This window comes from Leptopilina boulardi, unplaced genomic scaffold, assembly GCF_019393585.1.
Source record: "Leptopilina boulardi isolate dan_hultmark-lab unplaced genomic scaffold, ZJU_Lbou_2.1 LbouV2_4, whole genome shotgun sequence".
In the NCBI taxonomy this organism is placed as follows: Eukaryota; Metazoa; Arthropoda; class Insecta; order Hymenoptera; family Figitidae; genus Leptopilina; species Leptopilina boulardi.
The window spans coordinates 432,593-449,039 of NW_026137973.1; the positions used below are offsets into that span (position 1 = coordinate 432,593).

At 31.6% G+C, this 16,447-nt stretch overlaps 1 protein-coding gene across 1 annotated transcript in view; it reads right to left on the minus strand.

The window, feature by feature from the left end:
- Positions 1-1,827: 1,827 nt before the first annotated feature.
- The window catches only part of LOC127289163 (uncharacterized), a 40,534-nt gene continuing 25,914 nt past the window's right edge, over positions 1,828-16,447 (minus strand). Inside the window, exons 3-6 of the mRNA XM_051316955.1 lie at positions 5,977-6,120; positions 3,573-3,904; positions 3,193-3,467; positions 1,828-3,054 (exon numbers count right to left, since the gene is read on the minus strand). Coding sequence (XP_051172912.1) covers positions 2,355-3,054; positions 3,193-3,467; positions 3,573-3,904; positions 5,977-6,120 — 1,451 coding nt within the window. The 3' untranslated portion in view covers positions 1,828-2,354. The remainder of the gene's footprint in view (positions 3,055-3,192; positions 3,468-3,572; positions 3,905-5,976; positions 6,121-16,447) is intronic.

Below are 16,447 nucleotides of genomic sequence, written 5' to 3' on the forward strand. Positions count from 1 at the left end.
AACGCCTGTCTGTATGATTATCCTCGTCTAGTGTTCCACGTTTCTTTTTTATTTTTCTTTTTTTTCTTTCTCAATTTTTCTCCCTTAAACCTTCATCTAAATCTAGAGGGAAAACGGAAAACAACATATTGTACTTCCGGTTTCTGTCTGGAGGCAGTATTTAGTATATTGAAAAAATAATATATAGGAAATTAAAATGAGGAGGGAATTCAAATTCAATGAGGTATTTTGCTATTCGCCTTTTTTTGTAATTTATTTGGAATTTTCAATTTTTAGACCAAATTTCAGCAGACTGGGTCAAAATAACCGAAGGAGACTAAAGCGTGAACATAGAGGTTATATTGTTTGAGATTTGCTGTATTTTTTTTATTAATAATTCGTAAAATTATAAATTTGTACCAAATTTATGCACACTAGGTCTAAATGACCGAGTGGAAATTAACTGAAAACTTACTTACCAAGTAAGGTTATACTGTTTGGTGTTTGCCGTATTTTTTTAGTAATTTATTCGTAGGTCTGTAAATTTGTACCAAATTTCCGCTAACTGTATCAAAATGACCAAAGGCGTTTAAGCCAAGATGTAACAAAAAAGTTATATTATTATTATTATTATTAAGAGGTTTTCTTGAATTTTATTAGTAATTTATTCGTAGGTCTGTAAATTTGTACCAAATTTCCCCTCACTGGGTCAAAATGACCGAATTGATTCTAAAGAGAGGTTATTGAAGTTTTCGCTACATCTTTTAAGTATTTTACATGTAGATCTACAATTTTGTACCAAATTTACACTAACTGGGTCAAAATGACAAAAGAGTTGATGCTTAAGGAGACGTTAAGTTGATATCATACTTTGGAATTTATAAAAAAATATTTACGTAATTGTATTTCGCGATGCAGGTCCTAATGTTATAGACTAAATATGTAAATTTTAATATGCAAATTAAAATGCAAATAATCCCCTTCTTCTCTTCACTTTTCTCCCTTTCTCTTTCTCTCTCTCTGTTACAAACAAACAATCTTCATCCACATTATTAGCCTCCAGGTATTCGGGAGGATGTTTCGCATCTAAATAACAAATAAAATACTAATATAAATTTTAATTATTTTTTTTTTTACTTTTAATTAACACAAAGGGGAAACAAAAAAGTTAACCTTTTTTCAGAATCAACTCGGTCATTTAGACCCAGTGTGCGGAAATTTGGTACAAATTTGTAATTTGTATTCTGTAATCTGGAATCCGTCATTCTACGAAAAAATTACTGAAAAATGTAGCAAACCTCAAATATAACTTCTTTGATTATATTTTAGTTTATTCTTACTCGGTCATTTAGACCCAGTGTACGGAAATTTGGAACAAATTTATAGATCTACGTGTTATTACTAATCAAATACGACAAACCTCAAACAATATAACTTCTTTGGTTACATCTTCGTTTATTCTCAGTCGGTCATTTAGACCCAGTGGGCGAAAATTTGGTACAAATTTAAAAAACAAAAAAAAATTTTTCTACTAATTAAAAAGTAGTTTAAACAAAATTGTTATTTTCTTTTTAGTGATTAGAAAATAGATTTTAAAAGTCAAAATAAAAAAAAAATCGAGAGATTTATTTTTTAATGATGAAGGGAAAGATTATTATAGACTTAAAATTCGTTGTATTCGAATTGAATTGGGATTAAAGTCTAGTCTTTTGATGACGGTCATCCTCACCTTTTTCAGTCCTTCTCCACCTCCTCCTTATCCTTCTCATCTTTCTCCTTCCATCGATGATGATAAGTCGCGAATCCCATGTTTCAAATTCACTAAAGGAAGAACAAAAATAAAAAACCTTTTTTTTGTAAATAATACAATTTTTTTATTATAATACATTTTTTTTCGCAAAACTTTTCTTACATATGACAAAATAGAAACAATTATATACATATACATGGAGAAAAATATTCTCGTATTTATTTTTTTCTGGGATTGCAAAAAAAAAAAAAAAAAAAAAACTCGCGAAGGTATTTTCTTTGCGCGTTTGTATTTTCCAAGAATGATTTGATCCCAACGAAGAGTAATCACACGCTTAGCGTCAACCGTAAACATCACGCAACAACTGACACGCAAGAAGCGGATTAAAAAAGAAAAAGAGAAGAAATCCTTTGAACCGTGACGAATTCAATGATTAATCCCCACAAGTTGCCGCCCTTTCTATATATATATACATGTTTGAATCTTAAGTTTCCGTGCTAACCTTGACCCCTACAGGAAAGGACGTCGACAATTTTCTCTTCCTGCATACCTTCCAGGTGAGAATAAAATTACCACGGAATTCTATTGAAAATCCTGGATTTTAAAAAAAAAAAAAATTTTTTTTTTAACACACGGTATTGTAAATTCCTTCCTCATCGTCAAGGCTACAGGGAAGATCAGAAATTTCCGAAGCTAGTTTCACGTAACCTTGATCTTTTTTTCCACCAATTGAAGAAGGCGATGGAATTTTCAAGTAGCGTGAATCTTCGCAAATCTCGGCATAAATTGCCTCTGGTTTGGTCGTTGGTGGAGTTCGTGGCTGTGGGGTGAGACTATCTCTGACCTTGGAGTAAGGCGGATCGAGATCGGACGATTGGGATTGTACTTCAAGGACGCTTGTGGACACTGACCTTTGCACCTGATGCCTCGCTGATGATGATGATGATGATCCACCATTTGGTAATAGTGAATTTGCTTCCGATTCGAGACTCGCGTATCTCTCGGGACATCTCATTGCAATTTCTGGACGTACAGCAAATGTAAATGAAGCTGATTTTTTCGCTGGGTTACGATTTTTACCACCGTGTGTTATTCTTGTGATTTTTTCCAAAAAACCACTATTATTATTTTGACGCGTTTGACTACGATCGCGAATTGTTGATTTTTTAATATGTTCCAAACTTTCACGAAGACTTTGAAGAAGTGGTTTTGTCTCGGGTTTTGATTTTATTTCTTTGAGATGCAATTCCTTGACTGGTTGTCCACAGGATGTTGCCTGTGGTGTAGCGACCCTTGGTTCCGTTGCTCTTTGATCTAAAGCTCTTCTAAAATTAGAAAAGGAAATTTTTTTTTTGAATTTCAGAAAAAGGCATTTTTCCATAAGGTCGAAAATCACTTGGCCTGTTCAAGGGACGCTCAACCTTATTGAAAAATGGGTTTTTTACTTTAAACGGTTTTTTTACCTGCACGCTGATAGTAGTCGTTGCATTTTCGGTGAGGAGAGAAGACGTGATTCGGAGGGACATCCTAAACGTGCTCGTTTGACTCGTGGCGCTGTGGGTCCAATGACGACCAATTCAAGAAGTTCGGGAATAGCGCTGTGGGGAATTGGCCTTTCTGGTACTAAGGGGACTGCACATCCCAACACTATTGGTCCTCTGTTTGCAGATTCCAGCTGCATTAGACCACTGTAGTCGCGAGGAAGAGGTACAGGTAGTGGACCAGCCACAAGACGAACCTTAAAAGAAAAGTTAGGATAGGATACATTTAACTTTTGGAAGACTAAAGGTGGTTTTTGAGAAATGTATTTAAAAGCAAAAAAAAAAAAAAAAATTGGCCTTACCCTAATTGGAAGATCCCTTCTTGCGAGTTGATGAACCCTGTAAAGAACGGCATCACTACCAGTGTCGAGTGTTCCGCTTTGACAGGTGGCATAGAATTCCCCTCTTGTTGTTAGAGGTGCAAAAAGCTCGTGTCCATGTGAATCCAAACATTGGGCGTACTGATCTCTTTCCGATGACCTTGAACTTTTGCCTTCCGTTATACCAGTTGAAACACCGGATATCCCCGATGTTGTTGGAGCTCGTCGCGTGTCTTGAAAAACGGCAGTCAACCTTAATACTTCACCGGCCCTCACCGTTGTCTTCGTGTAATGAGCTCTCAGATTACCGTTTTCTGTGTGACAAAATTATGACTTAATCTTTTTCCAACAAACGGAGGTTTTCTACTTTATGCCCACTTGACTCATATAATTCGTACATTGACCCAACAAAAAAGGCAGGTGTTAGAAAAATTTAATATTCTTTGGAATATCATAAAATTTGTCCGTAATTTATATCTTATTAAATAGACTGCAAATTGAAAGTGATTAATATTTTTCTAAATTTAGATATTTTCATTATATAGATTCGAAGGAGGCTTCCATTAGCAATATAGTTTTGTTTTTTCATCGCGATATATATGTTTCTTAGGGAAAAAATTTACCTTACCCCCATAGCAAATGGATTGTAATTTTAACTCTTCATTTCATTCGCTTCGCTTCGAATCCTGTCATTATAGAGTAACATAAGATTTTCAAATTATACTGACGCGTCTTTGAAACGAGACCACATCAGAAGAGGTAATCATGAGTTTACGTTTACTATAAGGGAGACTATCCGATGATCAGGGTTTTAAAGTCCTAAAGAAGAAGAGGAGGAGGAAAAAACAAATGATAACCCCCGCCATTCCACGCCTATTGAAAAACATAATAGTTATGGTGTGTATAATGGCTGTTTGGTATCGTACACGGCTTTCACCAGGCCGCGTGCTTATTACGTTACGTTCCTCGCCCACGTTTAAGACGCACGAGCTGTGGCGACAAAAGAGTGCCTGCGATATGTCGATGGGCAGTTCTGGAGCTACGACAGACACATTGACATCCAAGTCATGGCCAGTCGCTGCACCCAGCATTTTTTTCTCTCTTTGTTTTTTTTTCCTCGACATATTTCCAGTTACGTGCGCCACAAAGGCATCCTTTGTGTAATAATTTTGCTTTAAAGGATTTAATTTGAAATTTTTTTTTAATGAAACACTTTAGAAAAACATTTTTTTAAAGGTTAAACTAAACTTTTCTGAAGGTTAAACCAAATTTATCTAAAGGTTAATTTTTATTTTTTGAAAAGTTACCTTTTCGAAAGGTTAATTTTAATTTTTTGGAGAGTTAAACCAAACTTTCTGTATCGGATCAGTACTGCGGCAGTAGTAGTTAATTTTCGATAATGTAGTCTATTGAAAAGTTAAACCAAACTTTTGGAAACTGTAATTTTAACTTTTTGATATGTTATACTTAACTTTTGGAAAGGTTAAACCACTTTTCTTAATGTTAAACCACTTTCCTGAAGGTTAAACCACTTTTTTGAAGGTTAAACCACTTTTCTAAAGGTTAAACCATTTTTTTTAAGGTTAAACCAAACTTTTCTGAAGGTTAAACCATTTTTCTGAATGTTAAACCACTTTCCTGAAGGTTAAACCACTTTTTTGAAGGTTAAACCACTTTTCTAAAGGTTAAACCACTTTCCTGAAGGTTAAACCACTTTTTTGAAGGTTAAACCACTTTTCTAAAAGTTAAACCATTTTTTGAAGGTTAAACCAAACTTTTCTAAAGGTTAAACCATTTTTCTGAAGGTTAAACCACTTTTTTGAAGGTTAAACCACTTTCCTGAAGGTTAAACCAATTTTTTGAAGGTTAAACCACTTTTCTAAAGGTTAAACCATTTTTTGAAGTTTAAACCAAATTTTTCTAAAGGTTAAACCACTTTTTTAAAGGTTAAACCACTTTTCTAAAGGTTAAACCATTTTTTTGAAGGTTAAACCAAATTTTTCTAAAGGTTAAACCATTTTTCTGAAGGTTAAACTCCTTTTTCTGAAGGTTAATTTTAACTTTCCGAGAACCTAATTTTTGTATACGTTAATTTTTACTTTCTGTAAAGTGAAACCACTTTTGGAAAGGTTAAACCAAAAAAAGAGAGAAAAAGAGAGAGAGAGAGAGACGACTAACAATCCTTGGAACGTGTTTTGTGGTTACGCGCAACTCAAAGGTCGAAAAAGTGCAAATTTACAATCGACGCATTCGTGGGAAAGGCAAATGTCGAGAGGCGTTAATTAACCTCTCATATATGAGTTCATGGTCTTCTTTTCTCAAAAACTTTATTATAAATCGTAATTTTGAAAATATATTTCCCCCCTAAAAAAAATGTATTACCCACCCATTTTTGAATGCGTTAACGTATAGGCTCTCAGGGGTTTGGTGAGTAGAAAAGCCGGAACTCCCGCCTTGACAAGGGCACCAACTCTTCGATAGACACGTGCACTTCCAGTACCGCTATTACTTGACACAATCGAGAACCATCCTGTAACAGAAAGATAAAAATTTCATAAATTTAACTAAATTTTTTCAATGTTAAGTTTAATCCTTTCCAAAAGGTATAACTAACCCTTCCAAAAGTTAATTTTAACTTTTTTCTTGAAAGAATGCGACAAACGTTACAGTTACAATTTACATGTGTGTTTCGGTCAATAAACACCTTCTACATCGGAAATTGATAACTATAAATAATCAAGAAATTAATTATTTTCAATAATATATCGAAAAAAAAGGAATTTTATCTCCCTTAAACTTGTTCGTGGATAGAGCAAAAAAAAAACATTTCCCTCGTGAGTATTTAATCAGCAAAAAGAGCGGAAACAGAGCCAATTATATCAGTAGCCCGATTAGCGCTCTGCTACCTACTACTACTATTGGAAACTGTATTATCGACAAAACTGATAATATAAAAGAAGGTGGGTATTCGGCAACCGTGTTTCCATTATCAGCGACAATTATCTTGGACCAATAAATGCAATAGGTGTAGACTAGTTGAGATTAGTATTTCCTTTTATATCCCTTTATATACAAATGTAATACCTTATAAGTAAAATGTCTTAATTAAAATCGCGGAAGGCGATTCAAATCGTCTTTATAACTAAAATTCTAAAATTCCTCGAAGTACTTTTGGTAAAACCGGTAAAACACTTTTTTTTTTTTTTTTTTTTTTTTTGAATTGTACATATTTTGAAAATGGGAGTGTTATGGTCTCAATACACCCGCAGTTTCACAATAAATTTTGCTCGAAAACCCTTCACCGAATCCATGCTTTAAACCGTCCAATAAAAATATCATCGCGGTATACACCGCGAGTCCAATGGACCTTGTTGTAAATCAATCCAAGATGGCGGAGATATCGCGTATGCCGCGGGAGAGAAAGAGAGAGAGAGAGAGAGAGAGCTTGCTAATCGGTCTTTAGAGTTATACGCCTCCCCTTGTAAATAGTGACTTCAAGAAACGGATGTTTACATTCGACTGTAAATTATCCCTTCCCATTCGGCCCAACTGCGTCTAACCAACCACTGAGATGCGTATGAAATCTTGCGCGCCGCGAATCGACGATAAATTATTAATTTAACTTATTGCATTGGCGGCCCACGATCGCAATGTTTTCATACATAAATATAGATGTATATATATATATATATATATATATATATATATATATGAAAGTTTCATATATACATATAAGCGCCCACGGATAGGCGGGTCATTCTTATATCAATTCAAAATGAAACAAAGACTGTCGTCGCCTTTCTCATTTTTTTTTTATTATCCTCTGTCAAATATTGATTTAGCGGAATCAAAAACAAATTTTTATTATTAATAGCATATAGAGTTAATTTTTGATTTTTAAAAAACAAGGGAATCGGGCGGCCACAGAAGAAAGCCCTGTTTCAGCCCGATTAAAACCGGGGCCCGATCAGGGCCTGGTTTGGCCCAGATTTCCTTTTTTAACCAAGTCGGGTCCAGGTTGGCGAATTTCTGCACGAAAAGAAGTTAAATTTAACTTTCCGTGTAGAAATTTTGCCAGGGCCCAGATCGGGGCCTAATCAGACTGCCCTATTAGGAAATTAAACACCGCGCCTGCGATATGGCCTGATTAGGAAATCTACATTTCCGCCCTGATGTGTCCCTAATCAGCGTTTCATTCCCTACAAGGGCTCTGACAGGGCAACAGAGGCCAAATGCCTAGATCGGGGCCAAACCAGGCCCCAGTTTTAATTGGGCTGAAACAAGGCTTTTTTCTGTTGCCCTATCAGGCCCCTAGTAGGGAATTAAATTTGCCACACCTAATCAGGATCAAATCAGAACGCCCAGAAAATGTGGATTTCCTAATTAGGGCCATATCAGGCGTGGCGTTTCATTCCCTACTAGGGCCCTTATATAGGGAAATTTGTACACGGATTTTGAAAACCTTAATTTTAATTTTCTGAAAAGTTACACCTAACTTCTGGATAATGATTAAGGTAATAATAATTAATTTAAAGTTTGAAATTTACTTTTAAGTAAAAATTAATTTTCCACAAAATTGAAGTTAACTATTGGCACAAAATGAAAAAAATAAGAAACAATAATGTGGGAATATCCGCAGTTCTGAAAGTAACATATTCAAAAATAAATCACCAACAATTTTTTTTTTTTTTTTTGAAAAAGGAGGACGAATATTAGTCACGGATTTTCCCGCGAGAAATAGCCTAAGGCACTTTTTCAGAATAATATCATCCTTTTTCTCTCTCTCTCTCTCTCTTTGATCTCGTTAGACAATTTACCTTTTTGACCTGTGTTTTGTATATAAATTGGCGAAATTTGAATGTGAAATTAGCGCAACAATTCAAAATGGAAAAGGAGATTACAAAATAAACCGTAGAACGAATGACCGAGTGTGTGGCATAGAGACAAAAGTCTCTGTAATTTCATGTTAATGGGGTGAAAAACCGCACCGATGCAATATAACTGTATATATAATGTGGGCAAACCCCCCTCCCCCCCTCAACTCTCGACGGCTTTTAGACTAGTGCATTAATGTATATCAAATGGGTAGCAAGCAGCAAACAACAAGGGGACGACTTCTTATCGTGATTATGTCCCGGTTTCGAGAGAGCTCACGGGAGAACCATTGGTCGCGCTTGAGTAACGGGTCAGAGACCAGGAGACCCGCATAAAGTGTCTGCGCAGAAGAGCGAAGAACATCACGACTTTGACCAATACACACCCATAAATAACGAGAGTTGCATGGTTCATTTTTTTGCCTCTACTTTTTTGCCCCTCCCTCGTTTTCTCCATCGCTTTTTTTGCTCTGTATAGTTTAAAAATGATTTTTTCTAATGATTTTTAAATTTTTGAAATCGGAAAAAAAAAATTATATAACCCAGTGATAAAATTTTAAAAAAGTTAAAATTACCTTTTGGAAACGTTAATTTTAAGTTTTCATAAATTTTAAATTTTTGAAAAGTTCAAACTAACTTTTCGAAAGGTTAATTTTAACATTTTGAAAGGTTAAGTTTTGGATGAGTCAAAGTTAACTTTTGGAAGAGTTAAATTTAATTTTTTTGAAGAATTAATATCAAACTTTTGGAAGGTTACGGAAGGGTTAGGGTTAACTTAAGGAAGAGTCAACATTAACCCAAAAATTAACTTTATGAAGGGTTAACGTTAACATTGTAAGAGTTAAATTTAACTTTTGGAATAGTTAAATCTGACTTTTAGAAGAATTTAAATTAACTTTTAGAAGAGGTAAAATTAACTTTTTGAAGAAGTTAGAGTTAACTTTAGCCAAGGGTTAATTTTAAGTTTTGGAACTTTTAGAAGAATTTAAAGTAACTTTCAGATGGGTTAAATTTTACTTTTGGAAGACAGAAAATTACCGTTTAGAATGATTAGGGTTAAATTTCGGAAGAGTTAAATTAACTTTCGCAAAAGTTAAAATTAACCATTTGAAGAGTTAATATTACCTTCTGATAGAGTTAACGTTAACTTCGAAGGATTTAAATTTAACTTTTGGTATAGTTAAACTTAACTTTGGGAAGAATTAAAATTAACTTTTAGAAGGGTTAAAGTTAACTTTGAAAGAGGTTAATTAACTTAATAATTTAACAAGTTAACTTTAACTTTTGGAAAATTTTAATTTAACTATTTTAAAGGTTAATGTTAACTATTTTGAAGGTTAATGTTAACTATTTTAAAGGTTAATGTTAACTATTTTAAAAGTTAATGTTAATTATTTTAAAAGTTAATGTTAACTTTTCTAAAAATAATGTTAACTATTTTAAAAGTTAACATTAACTATTCTAAAATTAATGTTAACTTAAGCAAAAAGTTAACTTTTACTTTAAAAAAAAAAAAAACTCAAACCAACGTAATCAACATAAAAGTCGCACTTTCTTCGAAAACCTTCCGCATCATTTACAATAAAATTTCAAAGTGAATAATCCAATTAGGTACCCAACTAAATTATAAAAGATTCCCACATAATAAAACAAAAACAAAAAAAAAATTGTTAATATAATTCAGCTATATGGAATCCCATCATCGTTCGAGCGTATAAAATATATAATTCCAAATCTTATCAGATTTCACAAAAATAAAAAAAAAATTCTTCGTACAAAATTGAAAGGTGATTTAATTTACAAGAAACAAAAAAAAAAAAAAAAAGAAAGAGAGAGAAATAAAAAATGAAAATGTTAATCATACGACATGATCTTGAATTTCGGATCTTTGAGTTTTAGTATTGAGAAAACCTCATCGTAATTATTAGCACGATCGTCGATCAACGTGTGCGACAAGATGTTCCGCCCTGTTAAATAATTCCAAGATCACTTGAGAGTGATCTACAACAGAAACGATCTTTCACGACTTGATTTCTCTCCTTTAGTATATGATCTAACTCAACTATGTCTTCCGCAGGTTATTACAAAACACTTACTGTCAATAAGTAAATAAATAAATAAATAAATAAATAAATATTTTCGTTTATTTATTTATTTTTACTACTTTTTGTATTACTCATATAAAAATTACTATTTCTATTATTATTATTATTATTATTATTATTATTATTATTATTATTATTATTATATAATGATAATATAATAATAGTAATAGTAATAATAATTTTTAAATAAATCATACAAAAAAATGATAAAAATAAATAAAGAAAGAAAAAAATTCCTCACAAAAAATGGGGAATGAAAAAAAGGCACGTGTTTTTATTTTGGTTTGATAATACATTTTTAAGATGCGCTCCCAATGAGGCAACAACTGCAGTCTGGTTAGTTTATAATACCATCTCTTATTGTATATTATTTGTGGATTGAAAGCCGGTTACGTTTCGTAACTTGAGAGACGCACGTGAATGACTCTCAAAAGTCCATTAATCAAGAGAGAAAGAGAGAGAGAGACTCGCAACATTTTTATTTTTTTTTCCAACTCTTTGACAATTAACTGTTCATTCAGGACTATGTACTTTAAAAAAAAAAAAAAAATTCAATGATAAACGTTATATTTTCTTTTCATATTAAATTAACGGAACATTTTTATTATATTCAATTTCTTCAAAAAAAAAATTTTCATTGACCCAAATAACAGAAAAAAAGGAAAAAAAAAACGATTTATCAATTTTATAAACGAATTCACTATATTCTTGGAATAAGTTCAATAAAATTTTTCACTTTTCAATTAAATTTATTGATTAATGTTTTTTTTTTTTTTTTTTTCGTTTTCTATATTGAGATTATAAACTGTAAACAAATTTATTTTTAAATTAACAAATTTTTTAAACTGTCACAATTTTTAATTTTTAAAAAAAAGATGTTTCGTTTCAACTAATAGCTATAAATTTTGAGGTTATGTTGGTGTAAATGAATTGTATTATTTGTTACATAATTACTATTATATAGTAGTATCTATATTTAAAAAAAAGCGTTTTTATAATTATAATTACTTCACTGTACTCTCACATATCGTTTGGGTATAAAAGACCTACACTAGGGTTCACGTCCAGAAAATCAGTTTATAATTGGAATATATTATTCTATTAGTATAATATCTTAAAATTATTATTATTTTTTACTATTATTGTTGTTATTATTATTATTTTATTATTATTATTATTAGTATCAATATTTTTAATAATATTAAATAATATTACATAAAAAAAATTTTTTTCCATTAAAATTGATTTATTATTACGATTACAAAACAGATTTTAGAAACGGACCCAACTTTCGTATTCGTTATTAATCATCAACACATCGGAGAAATTTTTCTCAATAAAAACAATACGGAATCGTATATATATATATATATATATATATATATATATATATATATATATATATTGTTGAAAATGTTATTTCGTGGAAGTTATTAATGTCGTCAGTCGAAAGTGAAAAAAAAAATGAAAAGAAAAAATATTGAAACAGACAATTTGTGACTTGAGTGAATTAATTTCCATTGTGACAGGTATATATCTGTCTCTTGGTGACTGACGTGTTAATATTTCAAAGTCCGTTACGTCAACACTTTATGGAATCAGTATATATTTTTTTTCTTAATTTTTTTTTTAGTATCTCTTTGTTTCTTCTTTTTTTCTTGCTTATAAAAATTATATATATATATATATATATTAAAAGTGACTGATTTTAAATATATCTAAGACTCTTTAGATAGAGAGATTTATCCGATTATCCGCCCTCTTAAGAAAAGATCTATTCGTTCGATTTTGCTGTTACATAAGATGAGAGACAGACACACAATTTCATGATCATTATGTATAGAGGATTTATGATCAGAAATTTTGGGCTTGGCACAACAGAACGCCATAAAAAGAGATGAACGTTGTCTCTTCTCGTATACTTCCGCGACAAACATGACTTGACTAAATAAGGTTTCCTCTTTTTAAAAGAGGGCGAAAAAAAAACCCAAATATTTGATTTATAGTTCAATATATAGATATATAAATATTTTACAATCCCCATGGCTAATTGATGCTTGGATTTATTTTTTTGCTCCAAATCGAGATTTATTTTATAATATAATATATAAATCAAAGTTATATGCTAATTGCAAAACGTCTTTGTTGTCGTATTATGTTTTGGGACGTAATCCCTAGTGTCGGTCTTTTTGACACGAACTAGGATTCGTTGTCCTTATCAATAATAATAATAATAATAATAATTTTAATATATTACTAATAAATAGAATAATATATCCTAATTATAGACTCTGTCAAATTATTTTTTGGAACGTAATCTTTAGTGTCGGTCTTTTTGACTCGAACTAGGATTCTTTTTCCTTGTCAATAATAATAATAATAATTTTAATATATTACTAATGAATAGAATAATATATCCTAATTATAGACTCTGTCAAATTATTTTTTGGAACGTAATCCCTAGTGTCGGTCTTTTTGACCCGGGCGGTATGTAAAAGATAATAATAATTTCTAATGACGGATTACTTTTTGGGACGTAATCCGCCATTAGGAAATTATTATTATTATTATCATCAACTTCTCTTACATACAGCCCGGGTCAAAAAGACCGACACTAGGGATTACGTTTTAAAACATAATAGACTTCAGTGTTATTATTTTTATGTTAGATATTTGAAATTCAGATAAAAAAAAGTAATTTACTTGGAAAGAAAAATGAAAAAAAAATTTCCAAATGCCTCAAAATTTGCCTCTGTTAAATTTTCCCAAAAAAAAAAATTAATCGTAAAAAGATGTAAATCTTCCAAGAATATTCGCAAAAAAAAAACACCTTTAGGAAAAATATTTGTTCCGAGGTCAAGAGATCGTGTATTAATTTTTGCCTTTTCTCCCTCCGACAGAGAGAGAGAGAGAGAGAGGGGGGGGAGGGAGAGAGAGAGAGATCTTTTTACCATATTTGGTTATACGTGCAAAACGTTTGCAATGCGTGCACTTAACAACTTTAGCTTTAAAAAAATTTTGCGCGTACAGAGAGAGAGAGAGAGAAAAGGGGGGGAGGGGGAGTAAAATGGTCTCTCAGACATTCGGGCTCTAAGGAAAATAAAGGGGGGGTGGGAGTGAGGTTACAAGAAAAAGAAGAGATTCTCGTAGAAGGAAGAAAATAATATGGAGAGGGGAGGTTAGGTGAAAAAGAAGGGGGCAATGGAGGAGGATTCTAAAGAATTCGAAAGGGCCGCCATGCAATTTGCCGATAATCATTATTTATAGTGATCCCCACTTATTGCCAAGAATTTGCATGTGAAATTGATAGTGCCATAAGCGTGTGCAGAACATTGGCACGAAGAACAAGATTCTAGGGTAAGGGAGGGGGCGAGGAGGAGAGGGAGGGGGTAATACGAAAGGAGAGAAAAAAAGAAGAAGAAGAAGATGCACACACACGGCAAGGAAAGCAGCTTATGCAACTGAAGGACGTATGGTTGAGAGGGCAGGTTTCTTGACCATGTTGACACGTAGCGTTCATATATTTCTTGGCAGAAAAAAAAACAAAAAAAAAATTTATCCCCTCAAAAAAAATAGGGTGGGGTCCAATTTACATCAGCTGATGGGGAATGACGAAAATTGCGGCTCATCTGTAGGAAAGAAAAAAAAAAGAAAGTGAAAAAAAATTCGTCAGTGAGGAGTTTGAACTTTGGGGGAATTTTGTTTTTGTGCTTCTTTTTTTTGGGAGTTGATGGGATTTAATGATGGTTCATCTGGGTTGTCGAGAATGATTGTAGGGATCTGGTAAATTGATGGAGTGTTTAATTTACAAAATTGGACTGGTTAATAGAAATAAAGGAGAAGCTGCGGGTTACGCGAAAAAAAAAACGAGGGAAGAGTATATTCATGATATACGTTCCTGATTTTAATTGGAAAATTGACAATTTTTTTTACTGGATTAAAAAAATGAATTTTTGAGAAATTTTTCTACTTTTTGCAATAAGAAGCCTGAAAAATCCTTAAATTTTCACAAATTCGGAAGGAACCTAAGAAAACTGAAAAAAAACCTTAAAATACTTAAATAATTCTTAAAAGCCTGACAAAATTCAAAAAAAAACTTTTAAAAAAAACCTTAAAATTCTTAAAGGAAACTAAAGAAACCCTTAAAAATTCAACAATCCTTAAAAATCCGTAAAGAATCTAAGAAAATTTCAAAAATTAATAAAAAAAAACATTAAAGAACCTAAAAAACCTCAAAAATCTTTAAAATTCTTAAAGTAACTTTACAAAACCTTAAAAAAATCCTTAAAAAACCTCAATATTTAAACATCTTAAAGGAACTTAAAAAAAATCCTTCTTAAATTTTAAGAAAATCTTAAATACTTAAAAATTCTAAGAAAAACCTCAAAAATCTTTTTAAAAAAACTCAAGAATTTTTAAAAATCCTTAAGGAACCTAAGAAAATCTTAAAACTACTTAAAAATTCTAAGAAAAACCTCAAAAATCTTTAAAAAAAACTCAAGAATTTTTAAAAATCCTTAAGGAACCTAAGAAAATCTTAAAAATACTTAAAAATTCTAAGAAAAACCTCAAAAATCTTTAAAAAAAACTCAAGAATTTTTAAAAATCCTTAAGGAACCTAAGAAAATCTTAAAAATACTTAAAAATTCTAAGAAAAACCTCAAAAATCTTTAAAAAAAACTCAAGAATTTTTAAAAATCCTTAAGGAACCTAAGAAAATCTTAAAAATACTTAAAAATCCTGGAGAAATATGAGAAAACCTTAAGAGAACCTAAAAAATCCTTTTAAAAAACTCAAGAATTTTTACAAATCCTTAAGGAACATAAGAAAACTGAAAAAAAACCTTAAAATACTTAAATAATTCTTAAAAGCCTGACAAAACTCAAGAAAATCTTCAAGAAAAAAACCTTAAAATTCTTAAAGGAAACTAAAGAAACCCTAAAAAAATTCAACAATCCTTAAAAATCCCTAAAGAATCTAAGAAAATTTCAAAAATTAAAAAAAAAACTTAATGAACCTAAAAAACCTAAAAAATCCTTAAAATTCCTAAAGTAACTTTACAAAACCTTAAAAAATCCTTAAAAAAAACCCTCAATATTTAAAAATATTAAAGGAACTTAAAAAAAATCCTTAAAAAATACCGAAGAAACCTCAAAAATTCTAAAAAGTCCTTTAAAAATTTTTGAAGAATCCTTAAAAATTTTGAAATAATTTAGAAAAATTCTAAAAATTCGTTGTGATAATAGAGATGAAATGAAACTTAAAATATTTATCATGTATAAATGTTAAAGAATTTTGTTCTTTTTCGTGGGTGGGAAAATTTAGATCATTAATCATGACGATTTTTGTCAAAGATGGCTGAAGGCACAAAACGATTTGTCCGACGGTCGTAAAACGATGATAGTGGATCTCGGTCGTGATTACGAGGCTTTTTATTCTCTCTCTCTTTCGCGCGTGTGTGTGTGTACGCGGCCTTCGCGTCAACTTGTTTCTCGCATACCGTGAGTATTATCACTGGTTACATACAAATACATATATATACGCAAGAAGAGTTGTCTATCAGGTGCGCGCTTAAGCTGACTTTATGCGCTCGGACCCAACTCTTTCTCTCTCTCTCTCTTGAGAGAGTTTTGGAAAAAAAAATAGTGAGCCTATCTTTATAGGCGGCCGTTGAGATATAACCCATAGCCATCGCGGTTAAGACCTAGCCAGCCATGTCTTGGGATGAGACTTCTTCTTCTCCTTCGTCGTCTCGAAAAGTCGTTCTGTACCGGTATACTCTAGAAATAAACCCGCGCGACCATTACCTTCATAAATTATCATGCCGCATTATTATATATATATATATATATATATATATATATTTCCTTTAACCACT